At 40.2% G+C, this 25,116-nt stretch overlaps 1 protein-coding gene across 1 annotated transcript in view; it reads right to left on the reverse strand.

Moving 5' to 3' along the window:
• Window positions 1-25,116, reverse strand: part of LOC118814116 (voltage-dependent R-type calcium channel subunit alpha-1E) — a 162,726-nt gene that overhangs the window by 68,987 nt on the left and 68,623 nt on the right. Inside the window, exons 10-18 of the mRNA XM_036579777.1 lie at window positions 24,813-24,902; window positions 22,453-22,662; window positions 21,599-21,711; window positions 21,078-21,190; window positions 20,074-20,205; window positions 18,410-18,479; window positions 17,267-17,384; window positions 16,861-16,928; window positions 14,418-14,509 (exon numbers count right to left, since the gene is read on the reverse strand). Of these exons, the coding sequence (XP_036435670.1) occupies window positions 14,418-14,509; window positions 16,861-16,928; window positions 17,267-17,384; window positions 18,410-18,479; window positions 20,074-20,205; window positions 21,078-21,190; window positions 21,599-21,711; window positions 22,453-22,662; window positions 24,813-24,902 (1,006 nt within the window). The remainder of the gene's footprint in view (window positions 1-14,417; window positions 14,510-16,860; window positions 16,929-17,266; window positions 17,385-18,409; window positions 18,480-20,073; window positions 20,206-21,077; window positions 21,191-21,598; window positions 21,712-22,452; window positions 22,663-24,812; window positions 24,903-25,116) is intronic.

Consider the following 25,116-nt stretch of genomic DNA (forward strand, 5'->3'; position numbering starts at 1 on the left):
ATCAAAAGAAAACAAAGGAAAAAAAAAGAACAGCATAAGGAGAAGAGTTTATACAGAATGGTACATCAAAAGAAGTGCCGGGAGCACTGAAAGAAACCCAGAAACTAATGTGACCAATGACCAGACTTGAGGTGAGGTGAAACGTTTGATAAAATGGCAGAACACAAAGCTTCACCCAGAGAGGAACATCAGGCAGGAATTGGAATGAACAGACTGTGTTACTTACTGGCGCTTGAACTCTTGTGTGGTCCGTGTAATCAATGAGCGGTTGGTTGAAAACAAGACATTAGTGCTTTTGTGAACAAAGACAATACAAGCCCAGCAACACAGTCCAAAACTGACCTGAGTTATAGTTGAGAGAAGGGAGTCTATCTAAGAACTGAGGAATGGAGAAAGTATTAGAACCTTCATTGAGGAACACATTGATTATGCCTAATTACCCATCTTTGGCATGACAATTAATGGTATAATTAATGGTACATATTGGAAGACTACAAATTGTAATCCACTATATGCTTTCTCCCAAAGGTTCCACTGGGCAGAGGTGTGCAGTGTAGCCAAAACCTGTACTCAAGTAAAAGCGTTGTTACTTCAGTGAAACAATGACTGAAGTAAAAGTAGTTTTCCTCCCAAAAAATAAATAAATAAATAAATAAACAACTTGAGAAGAAGTACAAAAGTAGCGGCTCAGTGAGTAACTTAACCCTCTACTGCACAATGTTGCTTCAGGACAACTCATTTTCCTCATTTTTCAATAAAATTATACATATAAAGACAACAATAGGATTAACAATAAGCAACATTGTGCGACAGTGGAAGGGATTTAGCCAGGGAACACGGCTCTGTATCACTTCTTCCCATTGTCGCACAGTGATGCCTCAAGGCAACGTATTCCAAAAGGACCTCTGCACAAATTATTTCTTTAAATGTTTTTGAATTTAATAATTGAAAAAATAAATAAATCAAGAACCATTTTATGCTCTTTAAATCGCTCTTATAATGCGTGCAGTACAGGGTTAAGACACTTTCGTGCTCTTTTATGTAGAAATGAAACAGGTTTGGGTTAAGTTGGAATGCAAGTCGGAGCTGAAATCCCAGTAAGACTGAGATCTGTCGGCACGAGACCTAGTATGTTACTGGAAGGGCTCAGAAACAGTAGCCAATATTTTACGAAAGCTGACTAATGTATTATCTTCTGCTGTTTTTGTAGTTGATTGTTTGTTTTTTTGTGAGTAAAAACCACCATTAGAGTTTATTTTGCATGACTCAAGTGGAAAATCCTAAGATTAAGTTGAAGAAAGCTGCGAAAAATGTACACTTTGCGTGTGCATGGCTGCGACTGCGCGAAAGCAGTGCGGCATCTCTGGCAAACTGGAATTTTACTGCGAGCAAAACATTGTGGGAGTGTATTCCCATATATTTTGCAATGTATGAAAATGGCCAAAATGTATTTGTTAAATATATTTGTCCATTTTTTTCATTAGTATTAGTTATTATCTGTGTTCAGTTGAGTGTAATGAAGGTTCCAGATGTAACTAAATGTTCTTCTGTGATCCGCACTGAACTTTACATTAACCATGTACGTCTGCAGTCAGACTCTCACACACAATGTATTTCACATAAACAAGATATCAGATCATAACTGCATTTTCACAGAGTATCAATACCTTCAACACTGTCCTGTTAAAGGATCATTTGATCAGATTTAAAATGAAGATACTGGAACACAAATTCATTTCCAAAGGTATCAGACAGTGAAATGACTTAGACAGGATTTTGGCTGTTTTCATACATTTCCAAATGGATTTGCTGAATACATTTACAGTTATTTTTGTATGGTACATTTTCTGTGTAATATTTCCTCGTACATTTTAAAATAAATGCTATTTAAATATATTTAATTAATATGGCAATATATTCTGAAAGGGTCAAAGGCCAGTACAGTTTAGTGATTTTCCTACACAAACCCACCTGATTTAAAACACAGCAGGAAAACACCAAACTGTGCTGGACACTGTCCCCCCAGGACCACAATTCGCCAACCCTGGTTTCAGAACTGCAATTGTAAATGATGCAAAGCCTGAACATTACCAGTGGTATGGCAATAATATATTGGACACTTAGTGTTAAAATTCTTACTGTTTCAGCACAGGAACTAAAGTTTGTACAGTTATATTTGTCTATTTTGGGATTCTTTTGGCTATAATAAAATGCCAAAGCTCCAAAGTGAGAAGTGTTAAAGCTGCCCAGAAACTAAACCAACAAAACAGAATGAAATTATACCCCTAACAAGCAATTAGGAACAAAATGTTGGCTAAAATGGAAAAGATTACTAAGCACTAATGTATTTGAGGTATATGGATATTCAAGGAGACCCCAGTATTCTTTTTATTTGGCGTACGGTATTCTTTGGAATAAAAAAAAAGAAAAAAGTCATTTTCTTTTTAGTGTAAGGGTTTTTGTATTGAGCTTGCTGCGCTTAACCCAAAGAAACGTGAAAACAGAAGCAGCAAAGTGTGAAAATTGTTCAAATGAGAGAAAATATATTTGTCAATACAACTGAGGGGTCACCTAAGTATAACATACGCGTGGGAAACACTGTATGACCATTTGAAACTACTCGGGAAAGTACAAATGCATCAGCGCGTTTACTTGAGTACGTGGAATTGAGTGAAGGTAACTGATTACTGCCCACCTCTACAGCCGACTGGTCAAACGGTGCGGATATGAGCGTTTTGGTCTGGGTGACTGGGCAGCAAAAGCGTCACATGACAACAGGATGATAGCAGCATTAGATCAGGAGCAACATACACGATAATCTGTAATCTCTTTAGGAATGTTAAGACAGTCAGGAACAGTGCACAGATATAAACAGATATAAATGGGATCCATAGGCAGAAGCATTAACACACACACAAACACGTTTACTGAGAAAGAGAGAGAACCTTCGACTTTCAGGTCCTATAGCTTTACTTATGCAGTGCAGCAGGATTCGTCCGTTTCTCATGCTAACCAGGGAACATGCGCTCGTTTCCCAGAGTGCTTCTCGAGCAGTTTCATGCCACAGTCTCCTCTCCTCTCCGCATGCAGGATCCAAATGCCATTCGTGCAAAACTCGACCTTCAGGGCCACTGCTGCATTCTCAGCTCAGTGACAAGATGAAAGTTCACATCCCCCCAAAACACGGAAACACGGGAGACGCAATGGCGTACGGACAGAACCGATGGTTTCCGACAGAGGCCAGACCCTCACTGTCTTATTTTGGTGGGTTTAAATACCACAGACTTAAGTTTGTTTCCTTTATTCTGTTAGACCTTCAAACTAAATTCACAGGAACTTCAGAACCAATTGACCGTTTGCAAACTCAGACAGAAGCTGGACGCTATCCTGGTCATCAGAGGACGGAGATGTTTCTATTTCATTCCTGAACCTAAATATTTTAGATTAAACTCTGTGGAAGAATAAACACAAAGCTCAATGACAAAGCTGTTAACAGGCTCTACACACTCAAAATTATGGTTCTTCAAGGGTTCTTTATTAAAGAAAAAGGCTCTATATAGAACCATGAACACTCAAAGAACCCTTTGCGTGATTGAAGGGTTTTTTGCATTGTTAAAAGGTTCTTTAGACTGATGGCGAGTGTATTTTATAGGGTTCTATTTGGAACGTTTTTGAAAAGGGTTCTGTATAGCACCTAAAAGGATTCTTCCACTGCTATGGGCTTGACATCGTAATACTAGCAGAACCCTTTTTGGTGCTAGATAGAACCCTTTTCAAAAATGTTCTATATAGAACCATTGACAGCACATTCTCCTATCAATCAGAACCCTTTATCGATGCAAAGAACCCTTTAATCCTTTAAAAAGGGTTCTTTTATTGTTACAGACTTGACATCATAACAATAGAAGAACGCTTTTTGGTGCTCTATCAAACCATTTTTAAAAAAATTCTACTTAGAACCATCTACAGCACATTCTTCTATCAATCAGAACCCTTTAACAATGCAAGTACTATTTGGGTGGTGGATCATTCTCAGCACTGCAGTAACACTGACGTGGTGGTAGTGTGTTAGTGTGTGTTGTGCTGGTACGAGTGGATCAGACACAGCAGTGCTGCTGGAGTTTTTAAACACTGTGTCCACTCACTGTCCACTCTATTAGACACTCCTACCTTGTCGGTCCACCTTGTAGATGTAAAGTCAGAGACGATAGCTCATCTGCTGCTGCACAGTTTGTGTTGGTCATCCTCTAGTCCTTCATCAGTGGTCACAGGACGCTGCCCACAGGACGCTGCTGGCTGGATATTTTTGGTTGGTGGACTATTCTCAGTCCAGCAGCGACACTGAGGTGTTTAAAAACTCCAGCAGCACTGCTGTGTCCGATCCACTCAGACCAGCGCAACACACACTAACACACCACCACCACGTCAGTGTTACTGCAGTGCTGAGAATGATCCACCACCCAAATAGTACCTGCTCTGTGAGGGTCCATGGGGGTCCTGACCACTGAAGAACAGGGTAAAAGGGGGCTAACAAAGTATCAGAGAAACAGATGGACTACAGTCTGTAACTGTAGAACTACAAAGTGCACCTATATAGTAAGTGGAGCTGATAAAATGGACGATGAGCGCAGAAACAAGTGTATCTATATATATATATATATATATATTTCTCTGCGTGCTTCAGGATTTTAATCACTTATCACAGATGCTATCAGGTGGCCGGAGCTGAACGTTTCACGGAAATAGCAACAGTAACCGGCGGGACTGGTCAGAATTTTGCAAACGGTCAGTTGTCCAGTATGAAAGGAAAACTTTCATTTTCTCCCACATTTTGTCACTGTGAGAGCTCAGTTAGCACATGCTCAGAGTCAGGAATCTGACATCACAGCCATGCAGTGTTTAATTTCCAACAAACATGCATCAGTGTGCAGACTCATCTCAGGAGTTTCAGATGTCCACTCTAAATCATCTTAGTTCACAGCAAATGCTGACCCACACCTTCAGCCTCAAACGCACATCCACTCAGAGCTCATTCACTGCTGACACGTACACAGACATCTTTGAAAACCTAGTTTATTTGGCCTCGTTAGCTGGATCTCCCTCCATCACATGATGCTACCAGGCTGGGAGGGTGAAGGCTGCATTCTTCCTCTGAGACATGAAGCTCCACTACATCTTTTCAAACTGCTGCTAATGCAACGTCACTTGAGCTCAACACGCTTGGAGGAGAACACTAACTGCTAATTCTGTTATGCCAGCTAACAGTCTCTTGGACTCCTGGCTGCAGGCTGTGGCGGCTTTGGGAACCCATGTTCTTGTATCTTCATGTGGGCTGGCAAAAAGTACAGTGGGGCCCAAAAGTCTGAGAACATTGGTGAAAATGTGTCTATTTTGCATAACTTTCTAATTTAATACACAGTTTTTCATTACAAATGATATTATAGCATAAAAATTTGGGTGAAAAGTAGACTTTGATTTCAGAATTTCTCATTATTTGTGTGTCCCCCTTTTGCTTTTGCACTCAAGCTATATGGACTCCAGAAGTTTATACAAAAGCCTCTGATCAGCAGATCAAATCCACCTGAGAGTCATCTGAACTCGAGCTTCACTGGAAGGAAAAAAATCTGACTTGTTTGTACCTCAACATAAATCTGCTTATACAACAGTTAGTTCCAGCCACGTGAGCTGATTGGTTGAGAAGCGTTCTAATTGTGCTGTTATTTCACCATAACATCACAGGTTTTTCACAAACACTGTATCACTCCACTGAGACACCGTTGCTAAGCAACGACTTTGACAGCTGTAGGAGACGCTCAAGCCATTTGAACGTTTTTACTTCTTTTTTTGCCACAAACAGAAAATGGACACTTTTAAGATCACATTTGACCGACAGCCGATTTGGTCAGACTCTGAAGATGAGACGACACTAAATTCCCAAACTGTCATCACCACTGAGCAGCTTTTCAGTCGGCAGCTGTGACGGAAGAACAGCTGAACAACCTGGAATCAGCCAGAAATGAACCCAACACCATTCGCCAAACTAAATGGGCTGTAAGATGCTTTACAGACTGGCTGGAACAAAACAACATTAATACTGATCTGGCAAAAAACTGACAAAACTGAGCTGAACTTGATATTGTGGCAGTTTTATGGCTCAGTCTGATTTGGTCAGACTCTGAAGATCAGACTACACGTTTAGTGAATGGTGTTGGGTTCATTTCTGGCTGATTCCAGGTTGTTCAGCTGTTCTTCTGTCATCAGCTGCCGACTGAAAAGCTGCTCAGTGGTGATGACAGTTTGGGAATTTAGTGTGAGGAGCTGGAGAACGAACTGCCGGCTGTGCAGCGAGTGGGCGGAGTTCGTTACTCTGACGTAGCAACAAGCTGCTTGTTGAGGAACTATAATTTGGTGAAGGAACTGCGAACATTAAAACATATTAAACGCCGCGTTCACGGCCCAGTTTATTAATTTATTACTGTATTTGTTTAACTGTTGTATAAAAGCAATAGAACACTCGAGGAGTGTGTTATCGCCAATAACTTTTACATTTTGCAATAACACACTCCCTCTCGGGTTCTGCTGCTTAATTAGATTTGAATAGTGACCTAGAAATAGTCAATATTTTTTCTTCATTTTAATTGTCATAACTTTTATTTCAAATTTCCAAGATTCTAAAACTTTTAGTTGTTTATTTCCAAGTTTACATGAAAACAAATGTCAGATTTTCAGTCTCAGACTTTTTGGACTCTATCTTTTTAAAAATGTTGACATCATGGCATGAATGAGTGCAGAGTAATTAGTTTTCTCTGTGTTGAGCTTCAGGACTTCTACCAGAGAGAGCTGCTTTTGTGTGGTAATATCAGGTTTGATTACTCAGAGGAAATAAATACTCTAAATGAGATCAGCTCTTAATCTCATTTAAACTGGTAAAGTCCTGCCTGAAGTCAGTGTGAGACTTCAGTAACTTTCTCCTGTAGCTCGGCTCTGTTGGATTTCCTCATTTTCATCAAAATATTCTGTCACAGGTGAGGTAAAGGGGAATTCCATCCATTTTTAAAGATATATTAGTATATGTATATATAAAAAGTTGAGAACCATGTACTTTACTCTGGCCATGATGTTACAAAGGGTCACATGATCCATGATTTAATTGCAGGTAAACAACAAAAATTAACCTTGTTTACTCATTAAACAAAAAATATTAACCAAAATGCGTATTCTAACTGAGGAAAAAGTTGGGACACCCTACCCCCTAATAGCTTCAGTGAGATACTTCTTGTAGCCATCTACCAGTCTCTGACATCGGTCTGAGGAAAGTTTGCCCCACTCCTCAACGAAGAATTCTTTCAGCTGTGAGATGTTTGAGGGGTTTCTTGCATGTACAGCCCGTTTCAAGTCACCCCACAGCATCTCAATGGGATTAAGATCTGGGCTTTGACTCTCCATTTCACAGTTTTCAGCCAGTGCTTAGTGGATTTACTGGTTTGTTTTGGGTCACTGTCATGTTGCAGGGTCCAGTTCTGCTTCAGCTTTAATTTTTTACAGATGGTCTCACATGTTCCTCAAGCACCCTCTGATACACGGTAGAATTCATGGTGAAGTCTATGATGGTGAGCTGGCCAGGTCCTACTGCGGCAAAGCATCCCCAAACCACGACATTTCCACCTCCATGTTTCACAGTTGGTATGAGGTTCTTTTCCTGGAATGCTGTATTTGGTTTACGCCAAACATGCCTTCTGTTACGGTGTCCAAATAATTCAATTTTAGACTCATCTGTCCAAAGAACATTATTCCTGGTCTTTGTCTACGTTCTCTCTGGCAAACTTCAGCCTGGCCTTTATGCTTTTCTTAGAGAGCAAAGGTTTCCTCTGTAACACTTTCTATGAATGTCACATTTGTAAGCATCTATAAACACATTTATAACATGTTAGAATGCATTCATAAGGCATTATAAACATGATTATAAACCTTTATAAAAATGAATTACACTTTATAGCCATGTTTATTATACATTATGAATTGTTAATATAATGCATTATAAATAGTGTTAATAACATGTTATACTGTCAGTGCCAAAGAAGTCAGTCCCAGCTTGGAGAGCGTAAAGTAAAGACAGATACCAAGCTAACGGTGGTGAACATTACCTTTCCCACATTGGGTAAAACACTGATGGCAGCTCTAGTTTAAACTCTGACATTTGAAGCCTGTAATGTGCTTTACTGTGAATGTTTTAGTGTTTCAGTAAATCCTTCAGTAAATACTTCAACTTGAAGCCTCACTCTGAACACTGGAGGAGGCTTTAGTACAGTACGCTTCACTTTACTTAGAGCGGACAAATACGACTTATGAGCTCTTATAATTTGTTATGATCAGTACTTATAATGTATTATGTTAACAATTCATAATGCATAATAAGCATGGCTATAATGTATAATGCATTTTTATAAATATTTATAGATATGTTTATAATGCCTTATGAATGCATTATAACATGTTATGAATGTGTTTATAGATGCTTACAAAGGTGACATTCACAGAAAGTGTTACCGTTTCCTCCTTGCACACCTCCAATGAAAGTTAAACTTGCGCAGTCTCCTTCTGATTGTACAAGCATGCACTTTCACATCAACAGTAGCCAGAGCCTGCCGTAGGTCCCGTGGTGACATTTTAGGGTTTTTTGAGACTCCTTTTAGCATCTTGCAGTCTGCTCTCGGGGGGAACTTGCTTGGACAGCCAGACCTGGGCATGTTGACAGTTGTTTTGAATGTCCTCCACTTGTAGACTATTTTCCAGACAGTGGAATGGCTGATTTCAAATTCTTTTGAGATCTTCTTAAATCCCTTACTGGACTCATAAGCTGCTACAATCTTCTTTCTGATGGTCTCAGACAGCTCTTTCGATCTCACCATGGTGTTCACTCTCACTTCAACAGTCAGGAGCTCACCGAGCTAAACGTCTGAGGTTTAAATAAGGCAAGGCTTCTTCAAAATGCTGAGTAACGATGTTCTAATCATGCGCACCTGATGTGATACAACTGTGTGATTTTAGCCTTTTTAAGTGGGAATAAATGTGGGGGTGTCCTAATTTATTCCTCACCAGAAATTGCATTTTTTTTTTTTAAATTACACTTTACAGAAAGTTTTAAAAGGTCTTTTCTTGGGGCTCCCGAGTGGCACAACCGTCTAAGCGTTGGCCCTGTCATCAGGAGATCGTGAGTTCGATCCCTGGTGATGCTACAGCCGTCCGTAGCCGGGAGTCCGAGAGAGCACAATTGGCCTCGCCCTCTCTGGGTTGGTAGGATGACCCCTCCTTCACCCCCATCACTTAATGCGATGCTAGTCAGCGCAGGCATCTGTTAGCTGACGTAGCAGATCTGGCGGTTGGCGCTTCCTTCCGAGCGCGTTCGGCTGTCCAATGACGTTGCGCAAGTGGCAGTTCGAAAAGAAGCGGTGGAGCTTCACAGGTCTCGGAGGAAGCCTGTGTTAGCCTCGCCCTCCTAGCGTTAATAGTATCATGTGATTGGAGTCCTAACTAGCGGGTGGAATTGGCGACGACTAAATTGGGGAGAAAATTGGGTAAAAATCCAAAAATAAAATAATAAAAAAAGTCTTTTCTTGGGTTTTAATTGTTTAGTTATATTACTTAAATCTCTCAGTATTGTTAAAATTGATATTTTATTTCCACATGTCCAAATATGTTAAAAAACTAGCTTTCATAGGGTGTCCTTATTTTTTCACATGACTGTAAACCATATATTAAGGCCCAAGATTTTACCTAATCTCTCAACCCCTAAGTGTCTGTGTGTGGGCTCACACTACATAACTATAACCCCACAACTTACACATTAGTTTAATCGTAAATACGAAATCATTTGTTATAGTTACTGAATAATTCATAGTAGATACTGAAGGAGAATTCCACCGATTTCCCCAACACTCTGCATAATGTAATATGCATCTCATTTTGAGATTCATGTAAGCTCAGTATAAGATTATTGTACTTATTTCTAGATTTTTCTGCTTGCTTTAAGTGATTTTAATAAGTTAAATGATCTCACTGTGCTGGCTGGTAAGTTTGCTTGTTTCAAGCATATTTCTCACAACAAGCACAGTTATCTGCCAACGTACTGAGATCGCGTGACTAACTGGAAGCACCTGCAACAAGTAAAAATGTCTGTAAATAAGTTATGTCATCTCAAAATAAGCCTACAACAATCTCAGAATGTGAAATATTATATATATTTACTAAATTAAGTCAATTTCACCTGATAATATACTCTTTTTGCAGTGTTTGTCTTGTTTTATTTTACTTTCTTAATATATTTAGGCACTGTGTAGCTGCACCTGCTCTCACTCTCTTTAAAGCATCTGTATTTCAGACAGCACGTGCTCAAACAGTTCCTCTCAAGACCTTTTAGGATCAATTTCTAAGACGCATTATCACCTCCAACTCTTCTGGTGTGCATGTGAGAGTTTTCCAGTTGTTTTTGTGTTCTTTTATGGTTGAAGAGATCCTCAAAAAGGCTGCTTTTATGTGGACATTGGGTCCGGATACACGCGGACGAGGACCAGAACAGATGCTTTATCTGAGCTCTGAGATCACAGTGCAGAAATCTCCACTGCCGCAGTGAAACTCTGTCAAAAACGCTCAATAATCCTCCTCTCCATGCCGGAGAAGCGTCTCTATGACAACATAATATACTCATCCCCGCATAGACTGGGAAGCCTGCCGGTCGTCATGACAACGTGCCATTGAATTCATGGCGAATTACCGTGCAACGGCCCAAATGATGCGATAAATGTAATCTATCAATAAGGACACACTGTACGACTTCCAGGAACGCCTCTGACTTTTACAGCCCTCACATTCATCCTGCTCAGGTTTATTTCTTCACAAAGCCTCTCTGCTGAGCTCGCATCAGTGCTCCTTCACAAAGCCAGAACGCTGCAGGGCCTGGAACCATCAGAACCACCAAGAACATGAAAGTAGGCTTTCCTTCAATGTCCAAATAAACACAGCTTGACAACACGATTTACCCAAAACACACTATATGTCCAAAAGTTTGTGGGCGCCAGCGTTTCTTCTGAAATGAAGGTGAGTTTGTCCCCCTTTGCTGCAGTAACAGAGTCTATTCTTCTGGGAAAACTGCAAAAATGCCACCTTGGCAGGTAAAATTATTCTGAATCTAGTTCACATATTGAATATTTTACAAATAAACAAAATGATCCGCCAGTACAGTAAGATCATTTCACTTAATATTTACTTAAAACAAGAAGAAATGTCTAGAAATATGTTAAATAATCCTATAAAGAGCTTACAGACAGAGTTTATTTTAAGAAATGTGTTTGAAACATATCTGCCAACAGAGTTAGATAAATAAATATAACTGAATAAAAATCAGAAAATCACTTAAAACAAGTAGAAAATTGCTAGAACAAGTTAAATAATCATATAATAAGTTTACAACAGTCTCAGCAAGAGAAATATTCGACAAGTGATTACATTTACTATAATTTCTCCTGCCAAGATGACACATTTTTGCAGTGAAGGCTTGAAACACTGCTGTAGGGATTTGACTGAGCATTAGTGAGGTCAGGTACTGATGTTGGATGGTCAGTCCTGGATGTCCAACTTATCCCAAAGGTATTGGATGGAGCTCCATTACTCCAGAGAACTCAGCTCCACTGCTCCACTGCTCCACAGCCCAGTGCTGGGGGGCTTTATACCCCTCTAGCCCACACTTGGCACTGGACATGGTGACCTCAGGCTCATGTTTGGCTGCTCTGGTGCATCCCATTCTATTGGTCAGTGCTTTTCTATGGAGATTATACAAGCACGACTGAATGCCTATGGCAGCAATGTCTGAATTCACTCATTATATTCACTCACCAAAAGGGATGTCTAAACACTTTTGGGCATATAGTGTGTGAGGCATCACAATAATCTGAGCTGTTCAAAAATACATCACATTATCAACCATATCCTTACAGAACCTCACAGAAATATGATGAGAAACTGTATTAAAGCCAAATTTAGCTTCATAAAACCACTTCAACCAGCCAAGTTCAGGTGTTAATATGGTTTCTGCTTCATCACTTTAAACTGCAAGTGCTTCTTCTACAGGACTTGTGGTTTAATCTTGAAGACGTTCCACTCATCAGTGAAGGTTCCTCAGTTTAACTGAGTGTTGGGAACATTTGCAAATAGGGATGCACAAGCAGTATCGGCCAAGATCGGCATCGACCAATGTATTATTTTGGTTTCAGACAAGCTGTGTTGCAGCTTTATGAGGTAAATGAGGTGAGGCAGGTCAGAGCACTCACGCTGTATTTGCATTCTGCTGTTAAATCTGCATTAAAATGTTGCAGCAGAATTACACATGACTTATTGTGCTGAACAGCCAGTCACCACTTACGTTTAGTACAGTTTTATATATGCAACTGGTTTTTCATGCAAGCATTTTAAATGCCAGTTTAGCCCTACACTCTCAGAAATAAAGGTGCTAAACTGTCTCTGGGTCAGTGCCCCTTTTGTCACCGGGGTGGGACCCTCAAGGCTACATCTCAGTACCTTTAGTCAGGGAACATAACTGAACCATAATCCACTGAAATGATATGTTCTAAGCTGTACTGACTCCACACACCCCGTCTCGCCTCCAGGCTTTTATTTTACTGTTCTGTTTAAAACATTCGGTTATGAAAAGGTACAAATACGAACTTTTCCCTGGAAACACTTATTTAAGGTTCACAGTCAGACCTTAAAACCACTGTTGGAGCTTTGAGGGAACATTTACACTGTTTGTACCTTGATGAACTAAAAATGGACCTGAACAGAACCTTTATTTCTAACAGTGTATAAAGAGCAAATAATGTTTATTTACTAATTTACTTTACTTATTTAATAATTTGATGGTTGGAAAGTGAGAGAAATCTGGAAATGTGCTAGAGTGTTTCATGTGGTCATTTAAACCAGACAGTGTGAGCTTCAGTTTAAAATGACAAAACTAATAAAAATTTGGCCAAAAAAAAAAAAAAATCAATTTGGCTGTTTGGAAATAAAAATTATGTCTCACTGCATTTGGATAGTCCACTAGTCCCTTCTAGATCATCCTCAGATGTTCAAATTGTTTACAAACTATCTGTTGAAACTCAGTTGATCCTAAACAGTGGTGGGGTTAGGGTTAGGATTTAGACCAGGGTTAGGGCTAGGACCAGGGTGCGGGTTCGGTTTAGGTTTAGGTTTTGGGTTGAGGTTAAGGTTAGGGTTAGGATTAGAGCAGGTTTAGAGTTAAAGACAATGATGGTCAATTTAGTTTAATTTGTTTAGTTGAATGTAATTTGAAAGTAAATTAAGTATCTACAAAGCATCTAAAGTGGACCATCCAAACGTACTTCATCAGCCTTTTTTTCAATCTATGGATCTAATTCATACCTATGATGACCATCTTCAGCAAGAGCCCTGAACTGGGTAGCTACAAGCTAATATACTGTTGATTGTTGAAAAAATTCCCTTGTACCTCCATTTTTGTTGTTTTTTTATTTTAGTTTTTTTGCATAATTTGAAAAGCCCAGTTTGTATTGTGTTTAAATTTCATGATGAATAAACAAACAGAAAATGCCTTGAATTACTTTACAAACTGGCTACATTAACTTACATTACAAGATAATAATGTATTTTTCCTTCTCCTGTAAATTTACCATTTTGGAGAAACTGGGTTTTTGCGCTAACTGAGATGATGTACTTAAGAGGACTGAGAGGAAGGCATGTGATCCTGCTTTTTTAAAGTTTTACAGCATCTTACACAACATAAGCAGGATTAAAATGAGAACTGTTTTCGCTCCAGGCTGCTGAAGTTACTGATTCTCCATGTTTATTAACTAAGAGTCTTGTCTCAAGCCTTACATTACAATCCGCTCTACTGCTACACCTCACTGGCTCTCCTTCAGCGACACCATGTAGGACTGAGACCACAGCTGGTTTATAAAGAAGACTGTTGACCCAGACACCATCTGTCAGCTACCTACAGCACCATTTTAACATCTCCAGCAGTTTCATACCAATTCACACCTCCGGACTTCCAACACGATCATGTGATCTTAACCAGTGTCGCGCCCTCAGAGGTGGGAATCAGCCCCAGAGCTTTAAATGCTGAACTGATGAAGCTCCTCTGCTGAGGGAAGCACCTTCAACAATAAACCACACGTCCGCCCACCTTCACTTACTACCACCAGACATTAGATGACCGGTATGACTGAAAACCTCCACAGACACGAAGGCTCCTACAGCTACACAGACAGAGACTCCCAGACAGTGCAGGTGTTAGTAGTGTTAGCATGTCAGCATCCTTGTGAGGCGAGGGAGGGGGGGGGAGCAAGGAGGAGGGGTAGGGCAGGCAGGGCTGGACTCTGTCCACTTACTCTGAGGACATGAAGGAGGACATGTGCCCGACCTCCTTCGCCTTCTGCAGGGCATGCTTCTGGTTAAAAGCTTCTTCCTCCTCCTCCTCATCCTGGAGGATAACCAGAGACAACAGTGAGCAGAGCAGGTGCTGAAACCCATAAGTAGGCCATTACAATCTTTACTGACCAGAATGTTTACAGGCTTGGTGTAAATAGGGCTGCTGCAGTGGTGGGGTAGACACCAGTGGTGGATGAAGTACACAAATCACGTATTTGAGTTAAAGTAGAGATACCCAAGGTAAAATATTCCTCCAGTCAAAGTAGAAGTTCCTCCCTTCAGACCTCCACTTGAGGAAAAGTACAAAAGTATTTGCCTTCAAATGTACTTAAGTATTGAGAGTAAAAGTACTGAGCAGGAAACTGTTTATCTAGAATAAAGAGCCAGACGGACTCGGAGGAAACTGTCTGTCTGTGTTGTTGAAGGAGAATCTCAGGCAGGGTCGTCTACACGGCTATCGGGGGCTACATCTCCCCCCATTCAAAGAGGGCATGAAGTTTCACAGACAGTGAGAATGATGATCAAAATGATCCACAGAGAGACAGGAGTGAGTGGAGCTCCGGCGCCAGTACAGCAACCGAGACCCCAACGCGTTATGGCAGCCCCCTACAGTTAGCCCCCCTACAGTCAGCCCACTTTATCCTCCAAATATTACAACTTTTTTATTGAAATATTACGACTTTATTCTCAAAATATTACAACTTCATTCTCAAGGTCTACTATTTTTATTTTTATGAACAGTGGCCCTATAACACTGTCATAGAACCGTACGCTTGCAGTGGGTCGGTATGTCCAACAGGTCAAAACAAGCTCAAAATAAAGTGTGCGCTGTGCCCTGATTGGTGTTCTTGCTTTGCGCTTCTTTCCTTTTGACATGTTGCGTTTTTATACACACATAAACCAAAAGGAATGACAGATTTCTCATAATGTGGTGGAGTAAAAAGTGAGATATCTGACTTTGAAATGTAGTGGAGTGAAAGTAAAAAGACGCCCAAAATGGAAAAACTTCAGTAAAGTACAGATACGCAAAAAACTACTTAAGTACAGCAACAAATTACATTTACTTTGTTATTGTCCACCACTGGTAGACACTGCCTATTGCCAGGTGCATTTCACAATGCAGACACTACAATGCAAACCCTGTGGCCAAACTGGTCGCTTGTCTTGGCGATTTTTTCAAAACTGTTTGGTTTGTTAACCGCAACCATGGCTAACGATAGCTACTATGATGATGCGGTGAATATGAGGATTCCCTGAGCTGTTCCACTGGCTGAAGCTGGGTAATTTTGCTCTATGATATGAGCTTTTAAATAAAATAGGGCTGTACATAAGCTGTCGTTACACTGAGAGTTTATCACTACAATATCTAAACAGAACCTAAATCGGTCAGGATGGGAGGGGGGATCACTGCGGTCACAACGTGTGTAGAAATTGCAATACATATTTCTTAAGCAACATCTGACAGCTTTTTGGTACTAAAGCATTTGTTTGTTAACTGAAAATATTGTGGCTTGGTGGCCTGAGAGACCAGTGCAAATTTTTATATATCTGTCTACTCCTGATTTCAGCACTTTTGGGTGCCTTACCACCATGTTCCACAATTTCACCAGCAGAAGCACTGGAAGGATTGGATGTTAGGGTAGCATACATTCAAAACTTATAAATAATGAATATTTTCATGCTTTGATATATAAAAAAATAGGTCTCTATCTTAACTAGATTTCTGTGAAACATTTGCTTTTTCAAACCAGCTGCCCATGGCAAACAGAAGTAGTTTGTACCTACTTAAAATGGCATGCAGCTTACAGCAAGCAGCAAATAATAGACTTGAGGCTTAAAACTGCACTTTGTGCGCACATGGCTGCTACAGCTGCTTGCATTGCGGCTGCACTGATTAACATGGAAGGGCAATGCAGTGGTGCAGAACACTCTCAGAAAAAAGTAGCTTTCAAACATCACTGTGGTGGTACCTTTCAAGGGTACATCTTCAGTACCTTTATTTAGGGAACATACAAATGTCCATGGTAGTTATATTTTTTAAATTGCATTGACTCAGGATTTTTATCATTTTTATGTAAAAAAAAGTTATGAAAAGGTAAAAATATGCCTGGGAAAGAAAATGTGTACTTTTAAAATGTAGACAATTTGACCTGAAGGAGTTTTTATGAGTGTTTATTTACACTGTTTGGGGGACCTTCGGGACAAAAATCTACTTGTACAGAACACTGTGTACTGATAGTGTACATGAACATGAAGGTTCCCGTTCATAGTTTAATTTGTACGGTTATGGCAGTGATGTTTTCATCATAGGCCTCCAGGTGTAATGCTAAAAGATCACAAACAACATGAAGACTATTCCTATATCTTGAAGCTAAATGTGAAGGAGGTTGTTAATGGCCATACCTTTGTGAGCTCTTGGGCATTGGCTAAATTGTCAACAGCGATAGCCAAGAAGACATTGAGGAGTGTGTCTGGTAGTCCAGTCAAGGGCTTAGAAGTGATTATCCATTCTATAAAGTATGAAAAGTGTACAAACAATAATCTAATATGACATCTGAAAGTTTCCAGGACAGAGCCCTGTGGGACACCAACATAGCTAAATGTTAAAATTTTACATTTTATATGGTTTGAACTAACCGTTACCCAAGTTGATGATTTCTAATGCCATTAAAACTGAAGCTTATCCTCTCCTCTTGTTCCTTGGCGTACCATGTGTTACAGATTTCAGTAAAAGGTTTCACTCATTCATTCACCCATTCATTTGTCAGCATACACACTAGATTCCTGCTGGAAATTTGATAAAAGATACAGTTTCCAAACAGCGTGAGGACAATGAAGTAAATGGAGGACCACATTCCTGACTTGACTCCACCCTGAGAGCGAATTCCATTGTACATCACCTCATTCCAGTCTTCACCGGTCAGGATCTGGAGGCACAGCATGATATACATTCCACACAGGATTGGGAGGGTTACTTCAATGTGATCTGATTACTTTTAACTGCTTTTGGATAATGTGCCTTAGCTGTATAAACACAAGGGAAAGACAGTTAAACAAGACTATGTTAACACAAAGAACCGGAAAACTGCACTGTTTTTTTAAACGAAATGATGCCTTATAGGTGACATACAATTGCCTGCATATGCGCTGTGTGTACATGCATTTGAAAATACCACAAAATATTTTGGTGGAGTTAAATAGACTGTACAAAAGGGATGTGTAGTTTGGAATAAAAAAGTAAAACATTAAAAATTCAAGTAAAGAAATATTTTGACAATAAATTTGTACGAAAGTGCATAAGTTGCCTGTGCCTAAAGCCGTTCACAAGGGAGGAGCTATTAGCACTCAACTGGCTTTTGTGTGCATCATTGAAAGAGAGGAAACAGGCTCCTATAAAAACATATAAACAACATATGCTACTTGAAATTTAGCCACAGCTGCCACATTAACTCTAGTGTGAGGAAAGTGAATATACACCACCGTTAGCTTAACATATTAACAAAACTAACATTAATGTAGTGGTGAAAGCTGGACAAACAAAAGCTACTAGCAAAGTGAACCTAAATGATTAGGAGTGCTATGTAAGAGTGGTTTTAATCCTGTACATAATAATAATGTACTGCTTTTCTTGTAGCTATAATGGAATCCAGTTACTGCCGGCACTACAGGTACTCCGTTAGTCTCATTACACATAAAAAAAGACAAGCCACAATAGGGTTTGGTTGTGTTGTAAGTTTTGACAGTATTTGTATACAAGAGACACACTGCTTACAAGTTGTGACTCCTTTAATTTCCTGTCGAGTCCCCAACAGACTCAATGCTGACTGAACATTTGATGAATTAATAATAGTGATACCTATTCAAGCATTTGCTGTGCCTTTCAAACTTAAACCTGCAGCTGTCAACACCCTTCAGTGCTGTTTTTCCATCGTGCAGCTGGTTTGATCCATACCTGAAACACTGTCATGATGGCAGCTGGAAACGTATCAAAGTTGGTGGGAGTATAATCCTCAAAGGTGAACCTGGGGGGGAAGGAGAGCCGTGACTAGCGCCGGTGCACCCGCTTCATTCAGAACGACTGACATATGTCTAACGGCCTGAATAATAGATTGTTTGCTTTTTTCTGACTGGGTTACCTATAGAAACTCCCTCATCTGTAGAAACACAGCCAGCTGCTTCATATCCCAGACAGACTCTGTTCATTACTTGTTTTTCATCATGTTATTCACTAAGATATGCTTTTCTGTAGGAGTGAGACCTGTTTACAGGAATTATACCCATTTTTGGGAGCCATGTGAAAACATAGCAGTACTTTTTCCTAAATACGGCAGTTACGTGGCCTTCCAGTGGGCTCCCCATAGGCCACCCGCAACTAAACATAAAAATACCATTAATACTTAACACTGTGAGATAGAGGACAGCTTGACTGGATCTCAGCACTAAAGCCAGGCCTCTACCTTGCACTGTACTACACTGCAAAAATGATATCTTAGTAAGTGATAAAAATCTTAAAAGTAGTCCAAACATCTCATTTCTCGAAATGAAATTCTTGTAAAAATATTGTAAAATTATTGCACTTATTTCTAGAATTTTTCGCTTGTTTTAAGTCATTTTATCTGATGAAAGTGTTTTATCCCCTTGTCAGGTCATTTTACTGTTTCAAGTATTATTTCTTGAAATAAGCAAAACTATCTGCATTATTTCTCAAAACAAGTAAAATGACCTTCCAATGGAATAAGACAATTTCGCCAATAAGACAATTTCAAAATGACATAAAACAAGTTCAAAAAACAATAACTAAACTAACAAAACATAAAGTCTAGAAAGTTCAATAATCTTATGATTTTCGTAAAATAACCTCATAATGAGAAATATGAGATAAATTGACTACTTTTTAGAGGTTTTACTTGCTCAGATATCCTTTTTTGCAGTGAATTTTAAGGACATGTTTTGCCCCTTCTGACAAATTGTCACATTCTGGAGCAACTGTGCAGGTTGGAAGGTCGATTGGAGGTGCAGACGATCTGGTAGAGTAAGAGAGGAGTCAATCTGTAGTCCTCCAATCGAGCTCCGGAGATGATGCAGATATTTTTAAACGCGTTTGATTCTAAATGTTCACAATCCTGTAATGTGAGATGCTCAGAGACTACACTGAATGTGTGTTTCAGGCAGCAGCCAGTGAGAGAGCCAGGAGAGAGTACAACCTGTATGCACACCAAGTGTGCAGCAGAGGTAGAGGGGCTCCTAGTTGCAAATAAAAAGTGTGTAATGTTTATAATGTATGGACCCAGCTGTCCAGTCACTCTCTTTACAGTCTCTGCCAGCTTACAGTAAAATATCTGATCAGCTCTCAGTGTTCACTCCAGTTTAGCTTTGTTTGTATCGTGATTACAGTGAAATTTGATATTTTGAGTGTTTTTATATCCTTGTTATGTATTAAACCCTGTTTTAGTGTGAGCGCAAAAACTGACATTAAGTGTGAGATGCTCTGTTTTTGAAATCTGTTTGGATTTTAAATCATCTACTGTACATCTTAGGGCCACACAAAATCCTTACTGCTCACTAACGCTGTCCTGTTACAAACACACAGCACAGAAATATGAAGCTCAGTCTCACCGGCCCCCGAACAGCTGCATGCCCAGCAGGGCAAAGACCACGATGAAGAGGAAGAGGAGGAAGAGCAGGCTGATGATGGACTTCATGGAGTTCATCAGAGACACCACAAGGTTCCTCAACGATGCCCAGTACCTGAGAGCGGAAAACACGTAGCAGCTTTACATGTGACAACTTTACACAAAGCCCCACCCAGACATGTTTACATACAGCGAGTTTGCAAACAGTAGCTTTACACACAGCAAGTTTACACATGGCAAATTTACATGCAGCAACTTTATACACAGCATTCTTTACTTGCATGCTTATGCATGGCACACTGTCCACACAGCAACTTTACACATGACAAAGCTCAGGAGGGGGTGTTACTGTGACTCTAGTGTAGAAAAGGGTTATATTACTAAAGCTTTACTTGTTTAATTTTACGCACAGCAACTTTATACATGGCATCTTTACACACAACTTTACACACGACACATTTAGGCACAAAAACACAGCAACTTTACACACAGAAACTTTACATGTATACATGGCACACCAGCACAAGTGACAAATTTACACAGAGAAACTTTACACACAGAAACTTTACATTTACACATGGCACTTCAGTACAAGTGACAAATTTACACAGAGCAACTTTACACACAGAAACTTTACATTTAGACATAGATCCTTTCCAAAAATATAAATTGACAAAAAGCGGCTTTACACACGGCAGGTTTAGATGCAGCACCTTAATACGTGGCATCTTTCTCAGTGAAAACTTTACAGAGAGTAGCTTTACACATGGAAGCTTCATATTCATAAACCTACACAAGGCTCCTTTACACAAATGTTGAATTTACGCAAAACAACTTTACATTACTAAGTTACGACTCTACACTACACATACACATCACAATGTTTTACACAGCATGTTTTCATGCAACAACATTACACATCACTTTCACATGGCAACTTTTACACAAGAACTTTACACAACTTTACACTTGTTCTGCTGCACTCACTTGGTAATTTTAAAGATCCGGAGCAGTCGGAGGGCGCGCAGCACGCTGATGCCGAATGACATCCCTGGCCTGAAGAAACCCCAGATCACCTCAAAGATACTACCCACAATCACCTGCGATACACACAAACATTCACAATACACACACCTTTTTACAGTCAGTAAAACACTGTGACGTACAGCAATGCCAGTCACAGACCGTTTCCTTGTGAAAAATGGTGAAGACGTGAGTTTATCCAAAAACAAACATTCTGCAAAAGTCATTTGCCGCAAGGACAGCTGGAAAACATCTGGGAACTGGTGCTCCGCCCTGTTAGTCGTTACCTATGTACAGCTACACTAATGTTCAGTAATATTCAGACACTATTAACAAGATGTAGGACAAAATGGGAGCAGTCCTGCCACTTTACATACTCTTTAACAATTCCCTTAAAAGGAATTCAGACTAAAGATTATAATATATACGCTTTCATATGTTTCAAATAGCTAAAAGGTCCCGCATCACAGGGCAAAACGACTCACCCCACAGTCGAAGCAGTTAAAAGAGGAATGGAAGTAGAGTCGGGGGCCGAGGCCATACATCTTCAGAAACATCTCAGTCAGAAACAGACCTAGAAACAGGAACTCAGCGTAATCTGGAACAGAACAATGGAAACAGGAGGAGCTGTTAGAGTTAAATAAAATAAAAATTTAATAAAATTTCTTATTTTTTTCTTATTTCTTAGAACTCTGTTAATAGAGTTAGCTGCAAAGACCCAGTCCCATTTCTTATTTTTACCCCTACCCCTTGTTTTTGAGGGTCTCCTTGCCCCTTGGAACTGAGTTACAACCAGTAATGGTTGAAATCTTCCCTCTGAAATGTGACCCTCAAATAAAAAGAGCATCACTTCATTTACAGCTACCAGCGCTGCTCTGTAGGTGGCCTCTAAGTACAGCCTCATTTCTTATTTTTTTACCATGAGCGTCTGGCTGGTTCTGTTCCATTACATTTGCCCAAACCACCCACTATTAGTTACTGCATTTTCATGTTATTCCAACCAAACCGAGTGAGGCATGTGTGCATATGACTTTAATCAGAAATTCTTTTCGCGAATACTTCCCAATATTGTGCGTTTTTTTTTTTTGAGATGTTTCTTGTATCAGTAGATCGCCCACAGTTACCCTGTGTACAGTAAACTGTAAATATAGCACAGAATGAAAACAGCTCTGCTTTCACTACGCTTAGCACAAACTAATCCACAGACAGAGCGACCGGCTGCAGTTTGGATCCTAACTAAAAAACTGACGGTGCTGAAACAGGGTCACGGACAGTAAGAGAGGAGAACCTTTCTCTGTCCATGAGGAACCAATCGCAGTAAACCAGTATGAGCACTTACAGAGGAAGTTGGACAGCAGCAGTGGCTGTTTGTGATGGACAATAGCCACACAGAGGGTGTTGAGGGCCACCAGACCCAACACTGTCCAGTAGAAGGTGTGTGTTTTCACCATGCGGCGGATGGAGATGCGCAGCATTCTCTCTTTCCTCCGAAAATACGCCGTGGGCCCTCGCTTCGCGCTGCGGATACTCGCCCTGTTCAGAGGCATTCCTGAGGAAGACAACACTCCAAAACTCTTAAAATATTCAAAAACCCTAAAAATAAAATCTTTAAGCTGATGTCCATCTGTTCTTACCTAAAGAAGCAATCGTTTGTATTTGCTTAGAGAAGCGAACTGAAAGCATCTTAAATCATATGTAATACTTCTCATTTTGAGATCATATCAGACAGTTTTACTTGTTTATGGCTACATTCAGGTAAAAGCGGCCCAAATTCGATCTTTTTCTTCTGGTACTGAAATCCAACACGTATCCGATAGGCGGCAGTGTGACTCAGACTGAACAGCCAGATCGGAATACATGCGGCTTTTACATCAATCCAACTCGACATTCATCATAATTTGGCACTGTCGAGACCTCCTAACATCTGGGCTGATGTTTCTGTACAAAAAAATCAGAAGAGACTTTTCCAAACTGCTCCGTGTTCAAAGAGACTTTGAAAGAAATGTCTGAACGCGGCCGCAGGAGAACGAGGCTGCAGCATCAAAGAACAGTTAAAAGTCTGAAAGCAGAGTTTAAAGAATCCGAGGACGCGAACCAAAGAAGTGACCGCGCCCTTTTCACGGCTCCAACACATTCTGGGTGATGAGCCCAGCTGTCAGTCAGTGAAGCTTCATGATGGCTCCTGTGATGCTGGTGAAGATGAAGCTGATCCTCCGGGAGCGACTGGCGTTCGTTGGCGGTCGTGATTGTTTACCTCTGGATGAGCCGTGAAGCAGCGTGACGCTCTGATCTTTAGAGGGTCAGTTTAGGAGCTGATCTGTTCAGACTGATGTCGCATACAGATCACATTTAAAAGATAATCTGAACAGACAAACAAATAAATCAGATTTGGTGAGAAAATCAGATTTGGGCCACTTTTATTCCATTGCTGCTCTGGTCGCTACCTCAGTGACTGCTATGCTCATATATGCTAGGCTATCTGCTAATCTGCTAATATGTCATATCCTCCTGTTCCATCCTCCTTTGCACAGCTCCACAAGCTCTCAGTACCGTGTGCTGCCTGTGTTCTGTTCTGTATTTATTCTAAGTCTTTTGTATGTATTTATTGTTCTGTATTGTCTGAACTGTGTTTATTGTATTGTCCCGCACTTGTGTTCCTGTGTTGGTCCTGGAGGAATGTCGTCTTGTTTCACTGTGTACTTGTATAGAGCTTAAGTGACATGAAATCCTCTTGAACTTGAACTTTTACCTGCTGTGTGAAGTCATTTTATTCTATAGTAGGAACTCAAGGTCTAAGCAGACTCTTCTATGGAAAGGGTGAACAGCATTTTTCAGAAATCACCGCTATCACACAACAAAGTCAGGACATACATCTCCCAAAACATCACTGGATCTTTAAGGACTACAAAGTCGTTACGGAGTTGAAATACAACTATCGCTACACACAAGCTAACACTGCTGCACACCGGACTGACATCATAAGACTGACCTCACCAAAACACCCCTCACAAAACAGCAGGCTTTGTCCAGTGTGGTAGCTTTAGAGTCTCTGGCAGTTTTAGGCTGCAGTTTGAGTAGCTGGTGTTGTTATATAACAGTTTAACAGTAGACTTACTTAGCGCTCAGGAGCGTTATCTTGACTGTAGCATGTGTGACTCCTAAATGACCTCAAAATTCAGAGGATCCAGTGAAATTCAGGTGGAAAATTATGTCTAGAACAAAATCCAGTATGAATCCAGTTTGGAGCATTTTTTTGTTCACCACAAGATGCTACAGCAGCGATTGCTGAAAACGCTGTCCAGAGAAAAACCGACCCAGAGGATCTAATATGGGCATGACGCTGATTACAGAATAATGACACGACTTCAGAGCTCTGTGGTCTTGTGCTATTGACAGATATGATCTGTTGTCTTGTGCTATTGACAGATATGATCTGTTGTCTTGTGCTATTGACAGATATGATCTGCCTTTTGTCTTGAGATAAAAAATTGATCTGTTAATAAGAAAATTTTACTAAACAAAATAATTTAAAACTAGTAAAAACATCCAGAAACAGGCTGAATAATCCTACAATATTCACTCAACAATCTCAAAATGAGAACTACAAGGTATCTTGACTACATTTAAGATGTTTTCACTTGCCAACATATGCAGATATGTGCAATAATCTTACCTACAGAAGTGATAATCTGTTCTTACCTACAGAAGCGATGTCTCCGTACTGCTCCTCTGGACCACGTCTGATAGTGTCCACACCTCGCCTCTTTATGGTGGTGGCTCTCTTCAGCACTGAACAGTAGAATAAAACAGTATCCTATGAGCCGGTGCTGTACAACCGCAGCAGGAGGGAGGGTTAAACACAGGACATTTGACCAGTTCCCTTCATCCCAACACCAGTTACACTTACAGTAGCCTTAAAACGTTTGGAATCAACAGTATACAACAAATGTGGTTGCAGATGCATAAACTGATTCGAATCTGCTTGTCCTCTGCAGCTTCACAG

The sequence above is a fragment of the Colossoma macropomum genome, unplaced genomic scaffold (genome assembly GCF_904425465.1).
Source record: "Colossoma macropomum unplaced genomic scaffold, Colossoma_macropomum, whole genome shotgun sequence".
NCBI lineage: Eukaryota > Metazoa > Chordata > Actinopteri > Characiformes > Serrasalmidae > Colossoma > Colossoma macropomum.